This window comes from Musca autumnalis, unplaced genomic scaffold (assembly GCF_047663935.1).
Source record: "Musca autumnalis isolate F117 unplaced genomic scaffold, ASM4766393v1 scaffold_2, whole genome shotgun sequence".
Lineage (NCBI taxonomy): Eukaryota > Metazoa > Arthropoda > Insecta > Diptera > Muscidae > Musca > Musca autumnalis.
This window is the reverse complement of record NW_027411755.1, coordinates 177,640,601-177,667,377: the sequence shown is the minus strand read 5'-3', so window position 1 is coordinate 177,667,377 and position 26,777 is coordinate 177,640,601. Positions and strand designations below refer to the sequence as shown.

The 26,777-nt window shown below is 36.9% G+C and overlaps 1 protein-coding gene across 2 annotated transcripts in view; it reads right to left on the bottom strand.

Annotated features, from left to right (window-relative positions):
* The window catches only part of LOC141394924 (thioester-containing protein 1 allele R1-like), a 38,776-nt gene extending 17,241 nt beyond the window's left edge, over positions 1-21,535 (bottom strand). The window contains exons 1-7 of one of the 2 annotated variants that reach the window (XM_073970083.1): positions 21,446-21,535; positions 20,933-21,350; positions 20,008-20,810; positions 15,818-16,082; positions 9,760-10,039; positions 9,599-9,692; positions 3,379-4,450 (exon numbers count right to left, since the gene is read on the bottom strand). In XM_073970083.1, coding sequence (XP_073826184.1) covers positions 3,379-4,450; positions 9,599-9,692; positions 9,760-10,039; positions 15,818-16,082; positions 20,008-20,810; positions 20,933-21,350; positions 21,446-21,519 — 3,006 coding nt within the window. In that variant the 5' untranslated portion in view covers positions 21,520-21,535. The remainder of the gene's footprint in view (positions 1-3,378; positions 4,451-9,598; positions 9,693-9,759; positions 10,040-15,817; positions 16,083-20,007; positions 20,811-20,932; positions 21,351-21,445) is intronic. The other variant, XM_073970084.1, reaches the window with a different exon arrangement.
* Between the last annotated feature and the right edge of the window lie 5,242 nt (positions 21,536-26,777).

Sequence of the window (26,777 nt, the reverse complement as noted above, 5' to 3'; positions counted from 1 at the left end):
TTAGTTCCTTTGGTACACAATCGTATATTTGTAAGGGCTTTTTCTATTCTTAGAGCACAATTTCTGACTTATGTTTGCTGTCTCCACTTTAAGGATGAATGTTAAATAACAAGGATATTATCAGATAATTATATAATAACGAATTAGTTATACTTAATTTACCCATTGCCGCACATTTTTTTTTTTATCAAATATTTATCAATTATGAGCAATTTTGTACGTATTTTACAAAACCGGTTTAAACCGGTTAACCGGTTTTGAATATTTTTGAAAACCGAAAACCGGTTTTTGAAAAAAACTAAAAATTTCGGTTACCTATAACCGTTTTGTTTGGAAAAACCGGTTTTTTGGACACCCTAGTAGGCACCGAAATGCAGCCCAATATACACTAACGTTTATATGTACATGCATATTTTGAAAATTTGCATGTAGACAACAACATTCCCTATTTTATTCACAATTCTAATTACCCTTGCAGCGGCTATCTACAACGTATAAATTTATTTGACCAAATTTCCCGTCATTTCTGCAGTTAAATTTCCAAAATCTCACAAATATTTATAAATTTAGTTGTAATTGACATTTCGGAATATTTTTAAATTTGAATAAGAACGTTGCAAAAGTTTTCATTGCTACATGGAAATTAAACATTGTTTTCATAAAACAAATTAGAATCACAAAATTTGCTTTTATGAAAACTGAATATGAAAAGGAGCTATGAAAACGAATATGAAAATATTTTTTTCATTTCACATTTTCATAAAACGAGAATTGACCCCCTGTTGTTCATTATTTTGGGCTTCTCTGCACTGTAGGGCATTTTACGACCTATTTTAAGTTAAAACATCGTGTTTTTGAAAGTGGAATGTCAAAGATGAAAATTAATGTTCAATAAGCCAAACAAGTGTTTGAATGCAAGAAAATGTCCCAAAAGTAAAATATTTTCTATAGTAAATGTCAGTGGTGCTATTATTTTTTTCGCCTCTTTTTTGATAGTTTTTGGTTAAAGCTGCCATAAACAAATAGTTATAATAATGTGAATATAAATTTTACTTTTTTTATGCACCTAACAACAACATCAATGGAAACAGCAACAATCTTCATTGTTTTTGTATTGGCAAACAAATTGTTCACGGTGGTGCTATTATAGTTTTCGCAACTGTATGTGCGAATTTTCAAAATTGTCCCCATATCTCAAACCTACAGTCCAACAGTAATCTTAATTCCAAATCTCAGGATTTCAGCTCTATTCGTTCCCCCAAATCTTAATTGCACCAAATTTAGTACCATTTTGTACTTTTCGTATCCATAAATACGAATTTCCGAAACTACCTTAAACCTAAAATCCAACAGTACTCTTAATTCCAATTTTCAGGATTCCAGCTCCATCCGTTCACCCAAATGCAAATTGTACCAAATTTAGTACAATTTAGTACATTTCATACCCAAATTGTACGAATTTTCAAAACTACCTCCATATCTCAAACCTACAGTCCAACAGTAATCTTAATTCCAAATCTCAGGATTACAGCTCTATCCGTTCAACCAAGTCCCAATTGCACCAAATTTAGTACCATTTTGTACTTTTCGTATCCATAACTACGAATTTCCAAAACTACCTCAAACCTAAAATCCAACAGTACTCTTAATTCCACTTTTCAGAATTCTTGCTCTATCCGATCATCTAAATCCAAATTGCATCACATTTTGTACAAATTAGTACTTTTTGTATCCATATGTACGAATTCTCAAAACTACCTCCATATCTCAACCTACACTCCACGGTAATTTTAGTTCCAAATCTCGGGATTCCATTCACTCAAATCTATATGTAGTACTGTTTAGTACTTTTCGTACCCATATGTACGAATTATCAAAACTACCTCCATATCTCAACCTACACTCCAACAGTAATCTTAATTCCAAATCCCAGGATTCCAGCTTCATCCGTTCACCCAAATCCAAATTGTACCAAATTTAGTATCATTTAGTTCTCTTCGTACCCATATATGCGAATTTCCAAAATTGCCTCCATATCTCAAACTTACACTCCAAATGTAATCTCAATTCAAAATTTCTTAATTCCTGCTCTATCCGTTCGCCCAAATCCAAATTGTACCAAATTTAGTACCACTTAGTACTTTTCTTACACATAGGTATGAATTTCCAAAACTACCTCTATATCTCAATCCTACACTTCAACAGTAATTTTAATTCAAAATATCAGGATTGCAGCTTTAGAATTGTTGATGTGTTACAAGCAGAATGACAAATTTAATTATACCTTCCATATTATGGTGAAGGTACACAGAAAAAAATATGTGAAGAATTTTTACATGTTTTCGTTCGTGATGTTCTTATTTCCATCCGAAAGCCACTATTTTTTCAAAAATATGTAAGATTTTCATGAGATACAAAATCACTGTCCTATTTTTCCCTATATTCCACTATTTGTTCTCATATTTCCTCTCTTGGTTGGTAAATGCTCTCATCCTTGTTCTCGTTTTCTTTTGAATTGTGTCGTCGCCTCACCATCGTATTGACAATGTATCAACAAACCACAACACAACCCCACCATCGTCTCACCATTGCATAGAGCAGCATCCGGCAAAAAAGGGCACACGTGCCCTTGATGAGAATAACAACAGAACAACCACCACTCAGCTTCGTTCAGAAGTCAATGAAGAAGGTTCTATTGTCGCTTGTTTCAATGATTTTTAATTTTAGCAATGTATTAACAAACACGCTGTTTTTGGAGAGAGTCGTATGTGTGAGACCGCAAACAATGCGTTTGTATTAGTGCGGATACCTGACATAGAGACTATATCAACAAACCACACACCACGACAAAGGTCGCAACAATTTTGTTGTTAGTTAACTGACAAACCAAACAACTACACTGCGTTTGGTGTCGAAAAAACATTGTGTTTAGCTGTATAGTTCGCATCTACAAATTTTTAATTTCTTTAATATAAAGGCAACATCTAATATCTCAACCTAGTGTTGATAGATTCAACATGTATGTACATATGGTTTTTATTGTTCTTCTATGTTCACATGACGATAACAACTACAGTGAAAATCATAAGAAGAAACAATAATACAAAATAAAATAATTAAGAAAAGTGAATTTGTCTCTGGTTTGGTTGATGGTGGTTGTTAGTCCAATAATAACAAAAATAACCTTGGCAAGACTTGATAAACACTATTCCTGAAATGCAGTAATTATTATTTTTTTTTCTGTGTACAAAAAAGTAAGCAGTTTGAGAACAAAGTCAACAACCTCTCGTCAAACAAAAATCAGACTCCACAACACATGGATACTACCCACGAAAATATACTTTTTAAGTTGTATTCTTTCTTGGAAAACAAACTTACCGCATCTTCCATAAATGCCAGCAGGACAAAAGCCGAAAAACCATATTCATTTTGATGTGATGGATCAAAGAGAAAACCACGTTGTGGGAAACTGCCATCATCCAATTGTTGGGCGGTTAAATATTCCAAACCGTCTTCAATTATGCGATTCTCAATGGCAGAATATTTTTGAGCTCTGATAAAAAATCGCGTAACATAGGCTGTTAGCCAATTATTTTCCGTAGATTTCGAAGTGGGACCAAATACACTGTAGGCACCGTTCGAATGACGATAAGTCAATTCTCGTTGATAACCGGTATCGATGAAATGTTTCGCATGTTCAATTGTATCCGTTTTGTTGTTGTATTTTTTCAATATTTTCAAATAATCCAAAATCAAAATATTCGGTACTAAATTAATCATATTCTGTTCACCACAACCCGAGGGTTTTTGTACTAATTTATCGAGATTTTCAACAGTTGTGGCCATGGCATCACCACTAATTGAAAGCAACAAATATTCGGATTCTGGCACAATATTGCTGGGAATGTCAGCTTTAAAATTGATATTTTCTGTTTTCCCATTTGTACATGTTATTACTTGCTCACGATTTCCATTGTGGGCTATACCTTCGGGTTCCACTTTTAGTTTATGTACCACCGCATCGGAAGTTATTGCATTTTTAGCTTCAATGTGAATTTCTATGTAGCCAATTCGTTGTGGTGTTATCGTGAATGTTGTACTACGACCACTGTTGGCGGGAACACTAAGTTCCCGGGTATCTACATCCGTTGTTATCGGCTGATTTTCAGCATTCATAAATTGAAACTCGTTCTTGTTATTGAACATTTTCATTTCAGTTGCAAAGATATCGTTTAAGTAATTGAACACTGTAACAGGGATTGCGAGAACTTCTCCCCTCTTCACCGCATATGGTAGTGTAACACTCAGAAAGAAAGGCTGGAAAGTTACAATATCTAGGCTATCATCCAACATTCCAAGACCGGTTTTATCATTCACAGAAAATGCTCTAACACTCCATGTAGTGATTGTATCGGGAACTCTGAAAGTTAGTGATGTATTTGGTTCAAAGCTGAAAGAAAAACAAAACATCAAAATATTATAGATTATAGATCGGCACCAGGAGAAAACTCATTACATTGTTTTTTTTTTTTTGTGGGAACAGCAGTATTTGAAAGGTCGAAAAGGAATCTTCGAAAGTGGATATGACAAAAAAAAACCCAAAATACCAAAACCAAGGTAAAATCCCAATGCTATTAATGTCCAAATCAAATGGAATGGTCTTCACCTTCCCTAGGCAGAATGAGCGCATGATTGCCGACTGAACAGTGATAATGCAGTCTCAGCTTGTTACGACCAAAAGTATCCGATATTAGTAAACAGAGTATTTTACGCTCCGTTTACAAAAAAGATTGTATGTTATAATCACTGAAGAATAAGTCTCTTTCACATTACATAAAAAATTAAAAACACGTTAAGTTCGGCCACGCCGAACTTTTTACGCCATCCACCATAAACTTAATTGAATACAGATTTCAACCATTTCAGTAGAGCGATTCTCAAACTCATTTTTTGAGTTACCGACAAAAATCGGTGATATTAAAATGTTTATAAATTCGGTAATTATTTTTATTCATAATTTTGCATTTTAATTTTACCGATTTGTGTCGGTAACTCAACAAATGTGTTAGAGAAAAACTTTAAAAATATCGAAAATCGGGAGCTACCATTTTATGGGGGCTACATCAAAACGACCTGTACCGATAGATGTCAGAAGAAAAGATTTTTGGCCCCAACGAATGCTAAATACTATTTTAGGATGTGTAAAGTATGGACCAAATCGGTTACTCCCTTCAGGAGTTATCGTGCGCACAAATTTTCCGAACATTTTCGAACTTGAACTAAATTTGGACAAAATATTACGAGAGCTAAATTTTGGATCGAATCGGCAGATCCGTTCGAGAGTTATCTTGCGCTCCAACCACTACAAACGGTGTCATAGGGGTTTTTAAACCTTTCAGGCTATTTTCTCAGGAAGTATGGTTTTGTCCCTGATGAAACTTGTCCCGCCGTATGAGGGGGCGTGAATACAAGTTGTTACAACAAAGATCAAAACGATTCGAGAGCAGGTCCTAAACTGAACTTTTCCGAAATTTTGTGTGGGAGGAACCCGAAGGCGTGAACCGATTGAGTCCATATTGGAACCTCATCTAAGTTTGGTAGAAATTTCACGATGTGCAAAATATGAACCAAATCGGTTACTTCCTTCAAGAGTTATCGTGAGCACAAATTTTCCGAACATTTTCGAACTTTTGTGGGGGAGGTACCGGAAGGTCTGGACCGATATAACCCATCTTCGAACTTAAACTATGTTTGGACAAAATATTGCGAAAGCCAAAATTTGGACCAAATCGATTCATCCGTTCAAGAGTTATCGTGCGCACCAGCCAGACAGACAGACGGATGGACGGACATTGCTAAATCGACTCCAAATTGTCTTAAACACATTTCGTCCAAACATACTTGGGGTAAGACCCCATTATTTCGATGAGGCACATTTTGCCCGTATGAAAGTGTATATACCCCCCGTTAGCTTAAATGCTGAGGTTATAATAAAGGTCTTTCCAATAGGAAAAGCGAAAATATGCATTTAGTGCAAAGAGAGAGATACAATCTTGTACGAAATAGGAATAAGAATTAGAAACTGAAATTAGGATGACCAGAACTGTTTTAATTTACTTAGATAAAGACTATTTCAAACAGTTAATACAAAAATTAAAGTGGCTTAGGACATGAAACTACATTGATAGGAACTGAGGGTTAGGCCATTTTAGCTCCATTTATTAAAACATACAAAATTTCTTCAGAAAAAATAAAAATAATTTTTAGATTTTTAAATAATACAAATTAATAATAATTACAATCTACAACAAATAATTGCAGGTAAAATAGGGCAGATTATGAAAGAGGACCGAACTATAGAAGGTACGTGTATCGGCGTTTTGAAAGTTTACTTTGGAAGTTTCTATTGTACTTTATCTAAGTTTATGCCAGGTTGTCCCACAAATACCATTCTACATGGATGACGTCAAATACAAAAATATTATCCGATAAATTTTACTATAAGTCGCCGAAGAAATGATAAATCTATTCACATTATATAGCAACGAAATATTCATATCAATTTGTATACCCTCAGAATATATGCTAACGAGGGTATATACACATACATACGGACAAAATGTGCCTCATCGAAATAATGGTTTTAGACCCCACGTATGTTTGGACGAAATGTGTTTCAGACAGTTTTGAGTTGATTTAGCCATGTCCGTCCGTCTGTATGTCTGTCTGGCTGGAGCGCACGAATAACTCTCGAACGGATCAACCAATTCGCTCCAAAATTTGGCTTTCGTAATATTTTGTCCAAACTTAGTTTAAGTTCGAACATGGGTTATATCGGTCCCCTCCTTCTGGTGCCGACCCCACAAAAGTTTGGAAATGTTCGGAACATTTGTGCGCACGATAACTCTTGAAGTAAGTAACCGATTTGGTCCATACTTTGCACATCGTGTAATTTCTACCGGGCTTTGATGAGGTTTCAATATGGACTCAATCGGTCCACTTAATCGGGTACCTCCCACACAAAATTTCGGAAAAGTTCAGTTTAGGACCTGTTCTCGAATGGCTTTGATTTTTGTTGTAATAACTTGTATTCACGGCCCCCATACGACGGTATAACTTGTGTCATGGGCAAGTCCATACCCACTGAGGAAACAGCCTGAAAGGTACAAAAAACCCGTATGACACCGTGTGTAATGGTTGGAACGCAAGATAACTCTCGAACGGATCTGCCGATTCGGTCCAAAATTTGGCCTTCGTAATATTTTGCCCAAACTGTAAGTTCGAAGATAAGCCATATCGGTCCACTCCTTCAGGTACCTCCCCCACAAAAGTTCAAAAAAGTTCGCACGATAAATTTTGAAAGGAGTGACCGATTTCGTTCATACTTTACTCATCCTAATATATCTACCAGATATAGATCAGGTTAGAATATGGACTACATTTTTACACTCCTTCGGGTACCTCAAACACAAAATTTTGGATAAATTCTCTTTAAGACCAGGTCTCGAATCACTTTTTTTTGTTGAAGCAACTTGAAGCAACTTCAGGGGCAAGTCCATACTTCTTGAAAAAACAGCACGAAAGTTGTAAAAAACCCCTATGACACCATCTGTAGTGGATGGAGAGTTTGTACCGAATACTGCGTTCGTCCACACTTTGGATATTGTAATATTTCTTATAATATTAGATGAAATTCGAAAGTGGTGCTTATAGGTCCACTCTTTCCGGTATCTCACCCACAAAAGTTCGAAAATATTCGCTAAAATGGTACGCGCGATTTCTCATAGACGTAGCAACCGATTTGGTCCAAACTTTGGATCTCTAAATATGGTAAAAACCTTAGTTTATGTTCAAATTTGGGACCTATCTGTCCAATCCTTGTGGTACCACCCACACAAATGTTAAACAGTTTTGTGTGGTTGGAGGATTCTTTGGACATTTTTACCGAAGGTTTTTCTAGTGGCCCTGTTTACAGCGATATTATGTTTTTCGTAGGCTAGTGTGATAAAAAAAACCCTGTCTATCGATATCCCTACAAATTTTTGAGCTTTAATGGTGTCCATACTTCTGCCATAAAATGCCCAAAATTTTGAAAACCCCACTAAATACATAAGTTTTTTTTTTTTTTTGGGAAAAAAGTATTTCAATCCACACAGGCTGAGGGTATATCTATCTCTGTCGGCAAAGCCGACTGACACTTTTTTACTTGTATTTTACAAAATTTCTCAACGCAGCACAGTGCGAAATATGGGCACTGTTGTGGTACTTTACGCATAAATTCTAATGTAAAGGACGCGTGTCCAAAATGTTTCTTACATTTGTTGTATACATGAATGACTTGTTAGCGATAAGGTCATGAGCACCAAAGCAATAGGTCCGTAGCTGCCTTTTGTAGTAAGTTACCCCAGTAGAAAAGACCGCTGTCGGCAGAGATTTCATAAAATTTAATGCCATAACAGCATATTCTTCCTTGTTAAGTCGAACTGCATACCAGTTCTAGCTTATTCAACTTTTCGCTTCAGGAAAATCCAAAAATTTGAACAGTCATAGCTAGTTTGAATTATATCAAGTTGCGGATCGACCATCATATTTAGTTAGATTTTTTTTTTTTTTTTTTTTTTTTTGAAAATGAGGGTTAGGACGTTTTGGCGCAGAGCGCCTCATATTAGGGTTATACCACAAAATGGACCAAGGCAAGTCCATAATTTTGAGGGAGAATATAAATGCCAATTTATAGCTAATTCGGTCTGAGAATGTGGCTAAAAATCTCAAGATACCGCAATTTGGCCGGTACCGTTAGATGGGGGCTATTCCAAACCTTGGACATATATCCAAAATTTTTGGTAGATATATTTTTGACCTCTAGGAACTCTAAATACCACAACATAGATAATTTGCCGTTAGATTCATAACTTTTGGTAGATACGTTTTTTTGACGTCTAGGAACCCTAAATTTCAAATGATAGCTTATTCGTTCTGAAAATGTGGTTAAAAACATCAAAATACCACAAATTTGGTGTGAAAATGTGACTGGAAACGTCAAAAACATCAAATCGGGTGATACCGTTGAATCCATAACTTTTGGTAGATAAGTTCTTTTTTTTGACGTGTAGGAACACAAAATGCCAAATGTGGCTGGAAAAGTCAAAATACATCAAATCGGGCGGTATGGTTATATGGGAGCTATACCAAAAGATGGACCTATGTTCATAATTTTCGGTGGAGAAGTTTCTTGATCACTGGAACCCTAAATGTTAAATTATAGCTCATTAAATTATAGCTCCAAAAATGTTGCTAAAAGCGTAAAAATACCTGAAAACAGGTGGTACTGTTATATGGAGGCTATACTGAAACTCGGTGCATATTCGAACTTGATCTAAGTTCAGACCAAAGACACATGCGTACAAAATTTCAGAGCTCTATCTCAATTCTTTCGGAAGTTATCGTGATTACAACAGACGGACGCACATTTATTTCGCGCGATCTGCCCTTGATAAAATAATGGACTAGTAATGAATTTTGTAAGTATGCTTACAATCTACGTGGTGATCTTCGATAGTCGCTGTTGCATACGCTAACATAACTTTATTTTACTTACATATCAACATCTTTAAATATCCATGTTTCGGGAAAAGATCCTCTGGTATAAGATGGTTTTATTTCCCCATACCCTGCATAAGTAGAAATGATATCTGAAAAGATTTCAATTTTCGATATGGCATCCGCTTTGCATATTCGTTATTTCCGTTGACTACTTACCAAAAGTATGTATGTTATATTTTGCATTTGTAAATATAACCAATCCCGAAGTATAACCAGGTGTGACCTCATAAACATTTGGTTTGCAATCTTGTTTTATATAGGATATGTCCGTGCGTAGACCACTCATAATCATGTCCCTTTCTAGAATATTGTCTGCACTTAGGAGCAGAACACTTTTATCGACAGCAACAATGGAAACTCGCGAATTTGGTTCAGCCATAACATTGAACGTAATATTCTGACCCGGTTTAACGTTTCTGGGTGCCGAAATGGATATCTAATAAGTAAAAAGGTATCAGTCGGCTTTGCCGACAGAGATATATCCTCAGCCTGTGTAAATTGAAATACTTTTTTATTAAAAAAAACTTATGTATTTAGGGGGTTTCAAAATTTTTGGACGTATGAATCGACAGAAATGTTGATTAGGATTAAAGTTCAATAGTTTTGCTGAGGAGGTACTTAAAGGAATGGACCGACATAGACCACGGGGTGCCATAGGGGGTTTTTACACCCTTCGGGCTGCTTTCTCAAGAAGTATGGACTTGCCCCTGAAGAAACTTTTACCATCGTAATTGAGGCAGCGAATGTAAGTTGCTTCAACAACAAGTAAAAAAGTGTCAGTCGGCTTTGCTGACGGATATATACCCTCAGCCAATGTGAAGTGAAACTATCACCTACGGACAGATCGAATGTATTTAAGGTCTCTTCAGAATTTTGTGGCCCTTTTTGGACATTTTAACTTGCGACAAAAATTAAGTGCATTAAGACACAAATGATGAACTTTTGTGGGGGACGTCCCCCTAGGGAGGACCGATATGGGCCATTTTAGAAGTTAAACTAAATTTTGACAAAATATTAGGAGATCCAAAGAATGGACCAAATTGTTTGTCCCATTAAAGTGATATCGTCCTTGCATTTTAGTGACATTTTTTAAATATGGGGGAGAAGTGCCGGAAGTTGTGGACCGGTATTGGACCATGAAACTAAGTTTGGATATAATATGACGAAGACCAAATTTTGGACTAAAGCGGTTGAACAGTTCAAGAGCTATCGTGCTCTCCGACCGCTACATATGGTGACATAGGGGGTTTTTACACCTTTCGGGCAGTTTTCCCAAGAAATATGGACTTGCCCCTGAAAAAAACTTTTACCATCGTAATGGAGGTAGCGAATGCAAATCGCTTCAACAAAAATCAAAGTGATTCGAGAGAAGGTCTTAAAGTGAACTTATCCGAAATTTGGTGTGGGAGGTACCCGAAGGAGTGGTCTATGTCTGGTACATATATTAGGATGTGTAATGTATGGCCCAAATCGGCCACTCCCTTCAAGAGTTATCGTGCGCACAATTTTTCCGAACATTTTTGAACTTTTGTGGAGGAGGTACCTGAAGGAGTGGACCGATATGGCTTATCTTCGAACTTAAAATAAGTTTTGAAACAATATTACGAGGGCGAAATTTTGACGAAATCGGCATATCCGTTCGAGAATTATCTTGTGCTCCAACCACTACACATGGTGTCATAGAGGTTTTTTCAACATTCAGGCTATTTTTTCAGAAAGTATGGGCTTGCCCCTGATGAAGCTTGTACCTTCGTATGGGGGACAATGAATACAAGATGCAACTAAGCAAATGCTTCTTTTATAATAAAATGGAATGAATGTTTTTTTAGGCATTAGTAGGCAAAAGTTCATTCATTCTCAATACAAGTAATCATTTTTGAGAAAAAATGTCAAAAAGTCATAACCGTAATGCGCTTCAAACGAATTTAACTAATTCGCGAATAACAGGCTTTTTAATTTTCATATTTTTTGAATGATTGTTAGTTGAATATTACTACCAATTTCCTATCCTTATAAGTTATCACAGTAAGCAGTTATGCTCTCGCGATGATAAACCACATTTCTTGATGAACTTTTAGCTGTATACATTAATTATTGTATGGAATATTAGCGAAATAGTTGGAGAACTCCCAAATATATTTTTTTAATTTTTCTAATCGAAGCAAAAAATATATTTGCAATAATATTTTAACAATAAGTTTTTTCTCTTTTGTTGTTGCTATAATATGTTATTTATAAAGCCAATGCTTATAATTTCTTATTCTTATTTTTGTACGCGTTGTCTAGATCAATGCCGTTCATTGGTGTTGGTTTTTCGGCAATTCACACACACTCGACCCGAACGCAGTGAAAGAGCACACAAAAGAGAGCAAATATTTTGATTTGCTTTTGTTTTGTATGCGTGCATACAACGTTACTAGCACACGGTCAAAAGTTGCTAATATTCAGAATTTTGTGTGTCCTCTTCTTAGTCGGCAGTGGTCTAGATCAAACCCGTTCGTGGGTATTGATTTGGTTACGAAGTTTTTCGGCAAGTCACACACACGCGACCCGAACGCAAAGTAAGAGAGCAAATGTTTTGATTTTTTACTTCAGTTTTGTACTGAATGTCATGCAAGCAGGTTGATGCCGCTTTAGTTGTTTTTTTTTGGGTACACTGAAAAGATTTTGCTGTTGTACAGCAAATATGTGGAGGGAAGAATTTGAAAATGATTTTTTGTTTTGTATTAATATTTTTAATGACGCAGAATGCCTCGTCTGCAATGCAACAATAAAAAATGTACATATATCCATCTTACCTTAGGCGTCATTATAATACGCATACAAAATATCATTTAATGACGGGAAATGTGCGAAAAAAATAATATGAGTGGATAATTTTCACTGTGAGGTTGAAATCGATGTTGTTTAACAATTTTTATTTTTTTTTATCTAAATTTACCCGAATTTCGTTAATTTTATTTTATTATATTTAAGTTAAGACCCTAATGTACAAATATAAAAAGAACGAAATCGCAATCATTAATCAACTCTTAGCAATCGCAGTTTTAATAAAAGAAACTGAAGTGGATACTTTTGACTGTGATTCACTGCATATTATTTTTAATTTTAGTCATACAAAGCGGCGCGTTCAATACAATACATTTTTTCTATTTGAAAATTTTGCCTTTTTAGGCGAAGATCATTTTTAGTATTAATTTTTTTTTTTTTAATTTATTAATCGAGCTTTTTTATGATCTATAATGCAAATGAAAAAGGAAAGCCAACGATTCGAACCCACACACCCACCACTATGTTTGGCTCTGAACGCTAACACGCCGTGACAACTTTTTTCCTGTGTTTTTCATTTCATGCTCAATATGAAAATCATCACCCTGTTCTGTTCTGTCAGTGTAATTTTACCCACACATAAACAATTTAAGCGCTCGCTCTTCTTGGTCGGCTATGGTCTAGATCAGTGTTCACCAGCAACAACAAATTCGACCGCTGCGTTTGTGTTGGGCGCACACACGAGATTATCTATCCCTCTCTAGATAAACATCGTGTGCGTTAATTCATTGCTAAAACAAAGAAGATGATCGGTGGTGAGAGCACGGTTCAAACTCACCACAATTGAGATTGTGTGTGTTCACACAGACACGGCTCGCGAGCCCAGTGGTGATTAACTCCGGTCTAGATCAGACATGACCAAAAAGAGAACAGAGAAAATGTGAATGTATTCAAAATATTGGCAACTTTTAACAGTGTGTTAGTAAGTTTATATTCACGGACGCTATAAAACAATATCAAATCAAAACATTTGCTCTCTTTTGTACGCTTTTTCTGTGGATTCGGGTCGTGTGCGTGTAAATTGCCGAAAATCATCGGCACCGCCGTGCCAAATGTGACCATGCTTGGTCTAGATCATAGCCGACCAAGAAGAGCGAGCGCTTAAATTGTTTATGTGTGGGTAAAATTACACTGACAGAACAGGGTGATGATTTTCATTTTGAGTGTGAAATGAAAAAATATACTGTTGGCGTGTTCGCTTTGTATGACTTAAATTAAAAATAATATAAATAACTTCATAATTTGAAGAGTATTTTTCTTCATATGTTAATTTTTTTCTTTTTGAGATTTCTAAGCATATAACTGCAAAATCTTTTTAGTGTATCCAAAAAAAAAAGAAAAAAATCAAATAAAGCGGCATCAACCTGCTTGCATGACAAGTACAAGACTGAAGTAAAAAAAATCGAGTGTGTGTGATTTGCCGAAAAACTTCGTAACCTTAACAATATTAACGAACGGGTTTGGTCTAGATTTTGTACGTATTTTTAATTTAGAGGTTTATACGGACTAAGAGATAGTATAATTTAGATTTTCTCCCATACTATTTTAATTTTTTGGATTTTCTGCGAAAATAAAAACAAATTTTAGAAATTATGTAGCATCTACGGATGAATATCAAATACTGTTACTTATATATGCATACATTTTCTCAATAAAACAAATAAGAAATTATAATGATGATGATTTCTTAATTCAATCGTGCTGTCAGCTTGCAAATATTTTGTTCTGATGTTTTTTTTGGGAGAGCCGAAAAGTGAGCATCATTCTCGTTAACATGAGAATACTCGATGCATAAAGAGTTCAGATTTTCACCAGAAAAATCATCATTTCAAAAACTGAAAAACCACTTGATAATTCCCTTCGCCGGGATGAAATCATGCTATTGGTAGCGATCAGTAAATTTTGCAGGCTGTCGGTGCATTTTGTAAACATTACCTTTAAAGGTAATGAAGTTAAGCCAATGGGGTAATACTCCAGACTTAAGCAGTCATATGATTGGATCTTCAACTAAAACAAACAGAAATTTAAAATATTTTTTCTTTTTACCAGAATAAAAACCGCTATAACTTTTGCGCGCATCGACCAATTTTGTAAGCACGAACAGATTTTAAACCAAAATTTTTCCCCTTAACATTTACACCAAAAATCGTAGATGTGCTAGCAAAATTTTTTTTTAATTTTTTTTCAAATGGAATTGTAAAGAAATTGTTTGGATGTTTGGGCGAAATCCGTTTTAGACAATTTGGTGCCGATTTAGCAGTGTCCGTCCGTCTGTCCATTTGTCTGGCTGGCTGGTGCCAAATTGAGTCCCAACCCTTCCCCCTTGATTAAAATTATATTAAATTCATTTATGTCTGCTTAATGTAGCGAAATACAAAAGTCTCAAATGAAATTTGAAACTTTTGTTTTCGTTCCCAAATTCACAGACACTCATTCAGTGCAGCGTAAACAAAAACCCTTCGCTAAATTTAATGACAAACTATTAAAATTATAATGTTTAAGTTTTTCAGTCTTAAGACCAACGCTGCAAATAAAACACATTAACAATTTAAACCGTGTTTTTCTAATTCCAATTTTACTCGCACGATAACGAATTAAGTTAGAAGATGGGCCATATATAGGGATTGTTCGTTTACCAATTACAGTGTTAAAAAATACAATAAGGAGAGGTATCCCAAATAGGAAGAGTCCTTCCCTTGATATGCTAATATCGAATGTCTTTTTGATTCATTGTAAGCTCGAGAGTCTTTAAAATATTTTGAAGAAACGCTTATGTGTCACGAGAAAAAAGGAGGGTACACAAAGAAGAGGAAGTAAGCCCAATAGAATCCAACTATAAAATTTAATATTTCTAATTTATTATTGGTTTGGAAATTGTTAGAAAAAAATAACGCGGAAAGATATGAGAGAGAAGTATCCCCAATATGAAGCCAATAATGCATTTCTGAATAATTGGAGGAAAATTAGATAAGTAGAAGTAATCATTATTAACCGAAGCTACGCATATTAAATATATTTTTCGTAAAACGAATTTGTGTGGGAGTTTTAAGGCCTGGGTACATAAGCTGCTTCCTTTGCTTTCCTGCTTCATTTCTGGCATAACAAAAAATAAAAGAATAAAGAAGGCCGAGCCAATTTCGAACTAACATTTCGAACATTTCCCTTTTCTTCTTTATTCTTTTATTTTTGTCATGTCAGAAATGGAGCAGGAAAACAAGGTAAGCAGGCGAGTCAGCTTATGTACCCAGACCTTTTGACCGTTGTAAAAACGACTTCATTTCCCAAAAAAAAAAAAAAAAACACAATAAAATTAATAATTAATGTCATTTAATACCATATATACATATATTTAATCTTAGTCACATGTACATATATGTATACATACCTGATTTTCAAATTTTTCCGGCAGACTAAGTTTGAGTTCACAATAATGCAAATCACCATTTATTATATAATAAACGAAGAGATATGAATTCGGTACCATTGCCATTGTTGGTTTAATGGTAATTTTCTGAGCTTTTTGTTGTGAACTTAGCGGAATATATTTCTGATCGATTATATTACCGTGACTTGTTATTGTGTAAATGATATATGGTATACTTTGATTGGACCGCACCATAATTTCAATGGGATCCTTAATATCACTGGAACTGAAAACAAGGAACACAACGTTTTGTTAGATTTCTTTGAATCGAAAATACTTCTATACTATGATGCCGAATTTATTTTAGAATGATAAATGAGATCGGACCAAGTTAATTTCTAGAATACCAGTTATTTTTACTGGAAACAATTACGGAGTAGTAATGAGTAAGATTTCAAGTGGTCAAACAACTTAACGTACAGCGCGTTCCCAGATGGGAATCGAAACGATACCGTCCGATGTAAAACTTTTTAAAGATTTTTCTACTGAAGTAGCTGTGACTTGGTGAGTGGCGTAGGGGATGGAAGATACCAAGCAACGGTCCTGACCGGCTTTAACATGGCAAAGCCCAGGATTTATCTTGGTCCCTCTTTCATCTCAAGTGGACACTGACCTCCCCGTGGAGTCACCTGGGGAACTGCCTTTAACACCCGTTAAAGGTAGTGAGCTAACATGTGCCGCGCGTTCACCCATAAGAACGTTAAAAACTTGGGTTTTGGCGTCGGGTTAGTAACCCTCCCCTAGAAAAAAGCAGCCTACTATGAAAAAGAATAGAAAAACAAATCCCTCAAAAGTTGACGACCTCCGCAAACGTTTTAAGGACCATGATCTACGAATCTGCAACTGGAATGTTCGCACTCTTTATAGAGAAGGTGCAGTTTACGCATTGGCAGATGTACTTGAAAAGTACAAGGCCGACATTACTGCCATACAGGAAATACGATGGAACGGGAAAGGCGTCACAACAACACCTAAAGGTGACGCACTGTACTATAGCTGCCATGACACAAAGCATGCGTTTGGTTGCGGATTTGTAGTTTGTCGGAGGTTAAAACATCTGGTCTCCAGCTTCACCCCAGTGAATGAAAGACTCGCTACAATTCGATTAAAAGCAAAATTCTTCAACATCAGCTTTATTTGCGCTCATGCTCCCACCGAAGACAAGGACGAACAGACCAAAGATATTTTTTACGAGCGCTAAGAAGAAACTTATGACCGTTGCCCTGCCCATGACATTAAAATTATATTAGGCGATTTTAATGCCAAAATTGGAAAGGAGAATATCTTTGGCCCAACAGTCGGGAAATTCAGTCTCCACATTGAAACATCTGACAATGGTATGAGACTGATAGACTTTGCAGCTGCAAGAAACATGGTAGTTAGCAGTACCAGATTTAAGCATCTCGATATTCATAAGGGCACCTGGCTGTCGCCAGATCAAAGAACAAGAAATCAAATTGATCACGTTGTGATAGATGGAAGACATGCATCAAGCGTGTTGGATGTACGATCGTTCCGAGGTGCAAACATAGACTCGGACCACTACCTTGTTGCAGCAAAGGTGCGTACCAGATTAAACGTAGCAAACAAAGTGCGAACAGACACAACACGGAAGTTGGACATCGGTAAGCTGCAATCACAACAGATAGCCACAGCATATTCCACTCAACTGGCCCAACTGCTTAATCAAAGCACTCCTCGTCCCGATAACATATCAAGACAATGGCAAAACATTGCCCACTCCATGCAAACAGCCGCAAAATCAGTAATTGGATACCAGAGACCTCCACCAAGGAATCCATGGTATGACCAGGAGTGTCGTGCTGCTACCGAAGAGAAAAATGCGGCATATAGGGCTACTTTACAATCACAATTACAACGCGTAGCGCACGAGAGAGGTATCGGGAGAGAAGAAAACGTCTTTTCCGCAGGAAAAGGAGAGAGATGGAAAAGCGGGAGTGTGAACAAATCGAGATGTACAGGAGACAGAATGAAGTCCGAAAATTCTACCAAGTAATGAAATATCACACTGATGGCTTTGGAACTGGCACATCCTCCTGTAGAGACCAGCAAGGTAATCTGGTAACTGGTACAGATAAAGTTCTCATGGAAAGAACAATTTTCCAAACTGTCGGTATCCAATCGACGAAGCTACCGCAGATCCAATCCCAGAAGATGGTATTGAATGTATACCACCCGGCCAAGATGAGGTAAAGACAGCAATAAACGGGCTGAAGAATAATAAGGCAGCAGGAGCTGATGGCCTACCAGCCGTGCTGTTTAAAACCGGAGGCGACACGCTGATAAGGTTTATGCATCAGCTAGTTAGCTCCATCTGGCAGGAAGAACGCGTACCCGACGATTGGAACCTGAGCATAGATATTATAATACTTTATGCTCCAACTATAGGGGCATAAGTTTTCTCCCTATCCCCTACAAGATAGTGTCAGGGATATTGTGCGAACGACTAAAGCCCATGGTCAACGAAATAATTGGACCGTACCAATGCGGCTTTAGACCTGGCAAGCCCACCATTGACCAGATATTTACCCTGCGCCAAATCCTGAGAAGACCCAAGAGATGCAGATCGACACCTACCACCTTTTTGTCGATTATAAAGCAGCCTTCGACAGCCCGCTACGTTCAAAGGTATTCCAAGCAATGTCTGAATTTTGTATCCCCGCAAAGCTCATTCGGCTTTGTAAAATGACTCTAACTGACACAAGATCTTCAGTTAAAATAGGAAAGAACCTCTCCGAAGAGTTTTGCACCAAAAGAGGTTTCAGGCAAGGAGACAGCCTTTCGTGTGACCTTTCCAACATCCTGCTAGAAAAGGTTATACGAGAGGCAAACGTCAAAAGAAGTGACACAATCTACACCAATAGCGACATGTTACTTGCTTATGCTGATGATATAGACATCTTGGGACGATCAATAAAAGAAGTAACCGATACCTTTATGAAGGTCGAAGGAGAATCTGCTAAAGTGGGCCTGGTGGTAAACGGCGAGAAGACCAAGCTGATGGTGTCGACGCGCAATGCGTCCATTGAGATCGGACCAACTGTTGAAGTTAGTTATATAATTTTGAGGTAGTAAAAGACTTCGTATACCTCGGCACCGCCGTAAACACAACAAACGACATCAGTTGTAAAATTGTATTGGCCAACAGATTCTACTTTGGCTTAAGTAAGCACTTTAAAAACAAAGCCACAACTCGTCAAACAAAAATAACGCTTTACAAAACACTGATACTACCGGTGCTGGTGTATGGTTCCAAAGCCTGGGTACTTGCGCAAGCAGATAAGGCAGTGCTTGGCGTGTTTGAGAGAAAAATTCTTCGAAAGATCTACGGACCGATCTGCGTTGACGGTGAATATCGACGTCGTATGAACCACGAGCTGTATCTGCTATACAACGACATTAATATAGTTAAACGTATCGAGATGCAGCGATTGCGTTGGCTAGGCCATATAATAAGAATGAGCGATGATGAACCCGCTAAAAAGGCGTATAAATTCGAGCCACATGGTGTACGCAAAATTGGCAGGCCAAAGAATAGATGGCGCAAACAAGTGGATGATGAGATGACAAGGCGCGGTATTCCAAAAAGCGAAGCACGAAACAGAGAGAATTGGAGATCTTTTCTTAGTTCGGTCTATGGAACAAATGTTCTGTAATGGGCCAGCTAAGTAAGTAAGTAAGCTGTGACTTGGTATTTGTAAAAAACATCGCACAAATATAGGTTCATATTTTGGTATAAACTCTATACTAACCTCCCTAATCGACCTAGAAACGCGTTTGCTTTATCAGGACAATGGTCCGCACATGAATGATACTGGTGTGGTATTTATTTGGTTATAGACCTATGGTGCACACATAGCCCAAATGGAATGACATGGTATTTCGGATTTTGAAAAGAACGTGATATTCTTCAATTAGCATATTCTATAAAAAGTTCGTTCTGGCCGAAATTAAAGCCGTTCTTACTTGTTTTATTTATGGTTTTCAATGGCAGCCGGCTGATTATTTTTGCTTGTTCCACAGCCGATCTGATAGGTAAGCAGAAATAGGTTCCTTTTAGAATGTTTTAGTAATATGTATGTATGTGTTCCTCTAATATACATACATATGTATTTATCTTCCACACTTACCTTTGCAGCTTAGTTATTTGACAATTTGAACTGTCAAAAATATGACTCTGGTCCTCCACAGACGATTTAAAAACAGTAAGTGTAGAACATTTAAATGAAAATTTATATATCGAAACATTCCCAACATCTACTTCAAACTGCGCCACACCATTTTCATTCAAACGTGAAGAATATTCCCTGTCAGCGACTAGCATTTTAACTGGTGTCTGGACATCTCTCACCTTTGTACCATTCAAATGTTGAACGTGAACATTAAAACGATATGGGTTTCCATTGCGATATTCAATTTCATAGTCCATATAGTAACGCTGACGATGTACAAAGAGCACACTATTTGCTTCAGCTGTTACATTGCTATGCCTCTCTCGTAATTTGGCTCGAATATAAATAATAAGAGGGGATTTTAGTCCACTAAAATTAAGCAATAGATCCACTTTCGCTTCACCCGATCCTATGTATGCCGATACATTTCCCGCTGTGTAACCTATTTCATCTTCGAGATAAACATCAACAAAACCTTCTACGTAACGGCCAAAGGTATATTTGCCATATATGGTTACGGGAATGAAAAGGTCCTGTTCAACGACATTTCGTGGATTTTCAATGTGAACACTAAATTTGGGAAGGACATATTTCTCCACTTTAAACGTGATGTCCTTTTTCATGTTGTATTTACCACTAATGAATACGGAAATTGTCCAGTTCCCCAACAGGGGTTGTTGAGATAGTTGAAATTTGCCTGCAAAAACTCCACGATCTAAGCGTATGTCTTTGTATTGTTTGACACGATTTTCTTGCGAATCCTGAAATTTAATGGGATATTAGATGAATTCAAATTATAGCTCCGGTGAAACTTAAAAACAAAAAAAAAAATACTCTCTATATTTCATCTAAACTGATATTTTTCCATCAATTTACCACTTACCAATATTTGTATACGTATGGGTTCCACAATATTCGTAAGTCTTAAATGTTCATTCAAAATGACAACACGAAACTGTACAATATCGCTTGGTTTATAAAATGCCCTGTCACTTTCAATGTAAATCCTCGGTCCACCTTCTTCCATGGCATACAACGGTTTACTCTCACTTAGGATAATACCTTGAATGCCCTCCACCTTTAACTCATATTGGAATTTATCGTACAGTTTCGGTGGCATAAAGCTAATCAGACGAATTTCAAAAGGTTGTACAGTTACATCTTGACTTAGATGCATTGAACTGGTTAAGGAACGTACGCTAAGACGTAATGTAGCAGCTTGTGCGGCATCATGCAGTGTAACACACACGGAATAATTACGATTAGAACGTATTGTCCCGGGAGCAACAATCGAATAATGACTACAAAGAAGAAAAGAACAAAATATTTTTATTTGCTTTTAACATCGACCGTAAGTATCGTAAATGAGTGTGCCTGCAATTGAAGATTTAATCACCTCGTACATATAACTGGAAATACGGCAATGTGCGCCGATACTAGCACAAATAATATTAAACGAGAGTGATACATGACCGATTGTCGTTCACTCCTCGTAAACAACTAAAGCCATTGGAAAGGTGTAAATATTTTTATGGAATAATTTCTAGATTGGAAATCATTAGCTTATCTGCACCTTATGTGCATTCGTATATAAATTCGTATATTTACTGGTGGAAATATGATCTGATATGTAAAATTTTATTGAGTACTTCTCGTGCCATCATAGTGCAATGTTAATCACACTAGGGTTATGACGTTTATAAAACCTCGAATCCATGTATTATATTTAATGAGTTTTTATCTAAGATTAGATAAAATCTTAATCTTACACAGAAAAAAATACTGCATTTTAGGAATAGTGTTCATAAAGTCTTTCCAAGGATCAAATTTCTGCATTTCATGAACGCCTTTCATAAAGCAAACAAGTAAAAAGTCGTCGAACTTCCGCGTTATGGCGTGAGGAAGTTTTTGCAAGATACCCTGTAAGCCATCATGAATTAGCATTATATATTTGTTTGTTGTTTTTGTAGAGCACTTAAGCAACAGTGAACAAAGATATAACGCTAATTTCTGATGGCCCACAGGGTCTCTAACAAAAATTTCATCACGCCATAACGCGGAAGTTCGACTCACGGCGGATCTGTCCTTCGGGGTTCATAATATCCTCACCAAGGCCTTCCTTCCCCAAGAGGAATTTTCCTTGCCCCAGACTTCCACCTCCATTTTGTTGCACAGTGTTATCTAATCTAATCTAAAAAAATGTGTTCATGTACGGGGCTATATCAAAAAGTCAACCTATCTTTAATTTTTTTTGGCGGAAAAGTTTTATAGCTGCAGGGAACTTCAAGAATCAAATTGAGGGTAGTTTCATCAAAACAATGTAGACCCTCAAAAATGGACCCATGTTGACGAATTTTAGTGAAGAAATTTCGTGACCACTGAAAATTCCGAAAATCGGGAGGTACAGTTATATGGGGGATATACCAAAACATGGACATATATTGACGATTACTTTTGAATAGACAAAATTGTAGCTAAAATTCCCAAAATACCGATCATTACTGCTAGTTCGGTTAAAAATTGCATCTAAAATTCTCAAAATACCGAAAATCGGGAGATATCGTTTATGGGGGCTATACCAAAACATGGACCTATATTGACCATGTTTGGTGGAGATGTTTCATGACCACTGAGAACTTCAAACGGCAAATTACAGCTAGTTCGATTAAAAATTGTAGCTAAAATTCTCAAAATACCGAAAATCGAGAGGTACCGATATATGGGGGCTATACCAAAACATGGCCCTATGTTGACAATGTTTGGTGTGGAGATATTTCATGACCACTGAGAACCTCAAATGTCAAATTGCAGATAGTTCGGTTACAAATTGTGGCTAAAATTCTCAAAATACCGAAAATCGGGAAGTACCGTTATATGGGGGCTATACCACAACATGGACCTATGTTGACAATGTTTGGTGGAGATATTTCATGACCACTGAGAACCTTAAATATCAAATTGCAGATAGTTCGGTTAAAAATTGTGGCTAAAATTCTCAAAATACCGAAAATCGGAAGGTACCGTTATATGGGGACTATACCAAAACATGGACTTATGCCCATATCCTTTGGGAAATACGTTTGTTGATCACTAGGAACTCTAAGTGCCAAATTATAGCTAATTCTGTCTGCAAATGTGGCGAAGAACGTCAACATACCTCAAATCCGGAGGTACCGTTATATGGGGGCTGTACCAAAGAGTGGACCGATATAGCCCATCTTCGAACTTGACCTGCCTATGGAAAAAAGACCCTTGGGTGCAAAATTTCAGCACTCTATCTTAATTATTGCGGACGCTAGAGTGATTACAACAGACGGACATGGCTAGATCGTCTTAGAATTTTATCCTGATCAAGAATATAAATACTTTATAGGGTCGCAAATGATTAGTTTGATGTGTTACAAACGGAATGACAAACTTAATATACCCTCCATACTATGGTGGAGGGTATAAAAATACTGGTTTCTTCTGAGAGATTGACAAAAACAATTTTTGGCGAGTTGTTTTGTATTTATTGACTAACAATCACCCAGCAACATTTGATGAAAGGGGTTCCATGCGTTGACGTGATTTCATGGCATCTTTTGCATTGGTTCAAACGAAGTCGTGAAAGATCCGATCTTTTCATTAGCATTTGAACCAATGCAAAGGAAGTCGTGAGAGATCCGATCTTTTCATCAGCATTTAAACCCATGCAAAGTAAGTCGTGAAAGATCCGATTTTTTATCAGCATTTGAACCCATTCCATCCATCGAATAGAGATGAATTTTGTGTTTATACCCTCAGCCTTTAGGCTAGAAAGGGTATATACACTTTCATACGGGCAATATGTGCCTCATCGAAATAATGGTTTTAGACCCCAAGTATGTTTGGACGAAATGTGTTTCAGACAATTTGGAGTTGATTTAGCAATGTCCGTCCGTCTGTCTGTCTGGCTGGTGCGCACGATAACTCTCGAACGGATGAACCGATTCGGTTCAAATTTTGGCTTTCGTAATATTTTGTCCAAACTTAGTTTAAGTTCGAAGATGAGCTATATCGGTCCACTCCTACCGGTATCTTCCCCACAAAAGTTCCAAAATGTTCGGAAAATTTGTGGGCACGATAACTCTTGAAGGGAGTAACCGATTTGGTCCATACCTTGCACATCCTTGAGGTTCCAATATGGACTCAATCGGCCCACTCCTTCGGGTACCTCCCACACAAAACTTCGGATAAGTTTAGTTTAGAGCCTGCTCTCGAATCGAATCCTTCCCCCCATACGACGGTACAAGCTTCATCAGGGGCAAGTCCACACATCCTGAGAAAATGGCCGGTGCAAAGGTGCAAAAAGCCCCTATGACACCTTGTGTAGTGGTTGGAGCGCAAGATGACTCTCGAACGTATCTGTCGATTCGGTCCAAAATTTGGCCTTCGTATTATTTCATCAAAACATAGTTCAAATTCGAAGATGGGCTATATCGGTTCACTCCTTCAGGTACCTCCCCCACAAAACTTCAAAATGTTCGGAAACATTTTGCGCACGATAACTCTTGAAGGGAGTGACCGATGTAATCTATACTTTGCACATCCTAAAATGTGTACCAGATATAGATCACGTTCGAATATGGACTATATTTGTCTACTCCTTCTGGTATCTCTCACACAAAATTTCGATTAAGTTCACTTTAAGACCTGCTCTCGAATCACTTTGATTTTTGTTGAATCGATTTGCATTCGCTACCTCCATTACGACGGTAAAAGTTTTTTCAGGGGCAAGTCCATATTTCTTGGGAAAACAGCCCGAAAGGTGTAAAAAAAAACCCCTATGTGACTATATGTGGCGGTCGGACAGCACGATAACTCTCGAGCTGTTCAACCGATTTGGCCCATCTTTTAAAATTTCCCATATCGGTCCTCCCTAAGGGTACCTCCCCCACAAAAGTTCAACATTTGTGTCTTAGTGCAGTTTATGCCTAATCCACATTTTTGTCGGCAAGTTCAAATGTCCAAAAAAGGGCTACAAAATTCTGAAGAGACCTTAAATACATTCGATCTGTCCGGAGGTGAAAGTTTCGCTTCAGATTGGCTGAGGGTATATATCTGTCGGCAAAGCCGACTGACACTTTTTTACTTGTTTTTATTGACTAACAACCACCACCACCAACCAAACCAGAGACAAATTTTGACGCTTTTTATAATGCTTTTATTTTGTATTATTGTAATTTACCGTTTCTCCTAATGATTTTCACTGTAGTTGTTATCGTCTTGTGAGTATAGCAGAACAATATGAAACATATTTACATACATTTTGAGTATATCAGCACTAGGTTGAGATATTAGATGTTGTCATTATACAATGTTGTCTTTATTAAAGAAATTAACAAGTAAAAAAGTATCAGTCGGCTTTGCCGACAGATATATACCCTCAGCATGCGTGACATTTGAACTTGCTGAACATAGTCCCTTATGGAAGTGAATCTTATTTTGGGAGTCATATCATTTCGGTTGATATCGCGCCCAATAGCCATTTCAGTGGGTCTTCGTATATCTTTTGGACCAGTATACCTGGAAACATGGATTTGTCCACGAAAAACATAATATCGCTTTAAACAGGACCACAACGAACAGCATTGGTATATATTTCCGAAAGATCTTCGAACAAATCCCATGCACTCAGGCACAAATGTTGAACTTTTTTGCGGGAGGTACCGTAAGGAGAGGACCGATATGGGCCATTTTAGAAATTAAACTAAATTTGGATAAAATATTAAAAGATCCAAAGTTGGGCCAATTCGAACTGAAACTAAATTTGGACAAAATATGACGAAAGCCAAATTTTGGACCAAATCGGTTGATCAGTTCGAGAGTTATAGTGCTCTCCAGCCACTACATATCGCTCATTTACTCAAAGAGTGGCATAACTCAAAAAATGCGTTTTCTGAGTTAGCAATTTCTATTTTTTCTACTACTTCTACTTTATCTTGTGTCAAATTTTCATGCTGATATCTCTAAAACTCAACGAGTTACAGCTTATTAACTATGAGTTTATGAAGCACAAAAACACTCCAAATCATGCTTGATTTTGCACAGAAATTTAGCACTGATATCTGGCTAGCTGTTTACAAAATATGTAATATTTTGTGTAATAATATTTTTAAGTTGGGAAGTGTCACCCTTTGAGTAAATGAGCGATATGATGCCATAGGAATTTTTTACACCTTTCGGACTGTTTTATCAAAAAGTATGGACTTGCCCCTGAAAAAACTATTACCGTCGTAATTGGGGCAGCGAATGCAAGTTTTTTCAACAAAAATCAAAGTGATTCGATAGCAGGTCTTGAAGTGAACTTATCCGAAATTTTGTGTGGGAAATACCTGAAGGAAATGACAATATAGTCCATATTTGAACCTGATCTATATCTGGTAGAAATATTAGGATGTGTAAAGTATTGATCAAATCAGTCACTCACTTCAAGAGTTATCGTGCACACAATTTTTCCGAACATTTTTGAATTATTGTTTGGGAGGTAACTGAAGGAGTGGACCGATATGGTTTATCTTCGAACTTAAACTAAGTTTGGACAAAATATTACGAAAGCCAAAATTTGGACAGAATCGGCAGATCCGTTCGAGAGTTATCTAGCGCTTATCAAGCACTACAGACGGTGTCATAGGGTTTTTGTGCACCTTTCAGGCTATTTTCTCAGGATATATGAACTTGCCCCTGATGAAATTTGTACCGCCGTA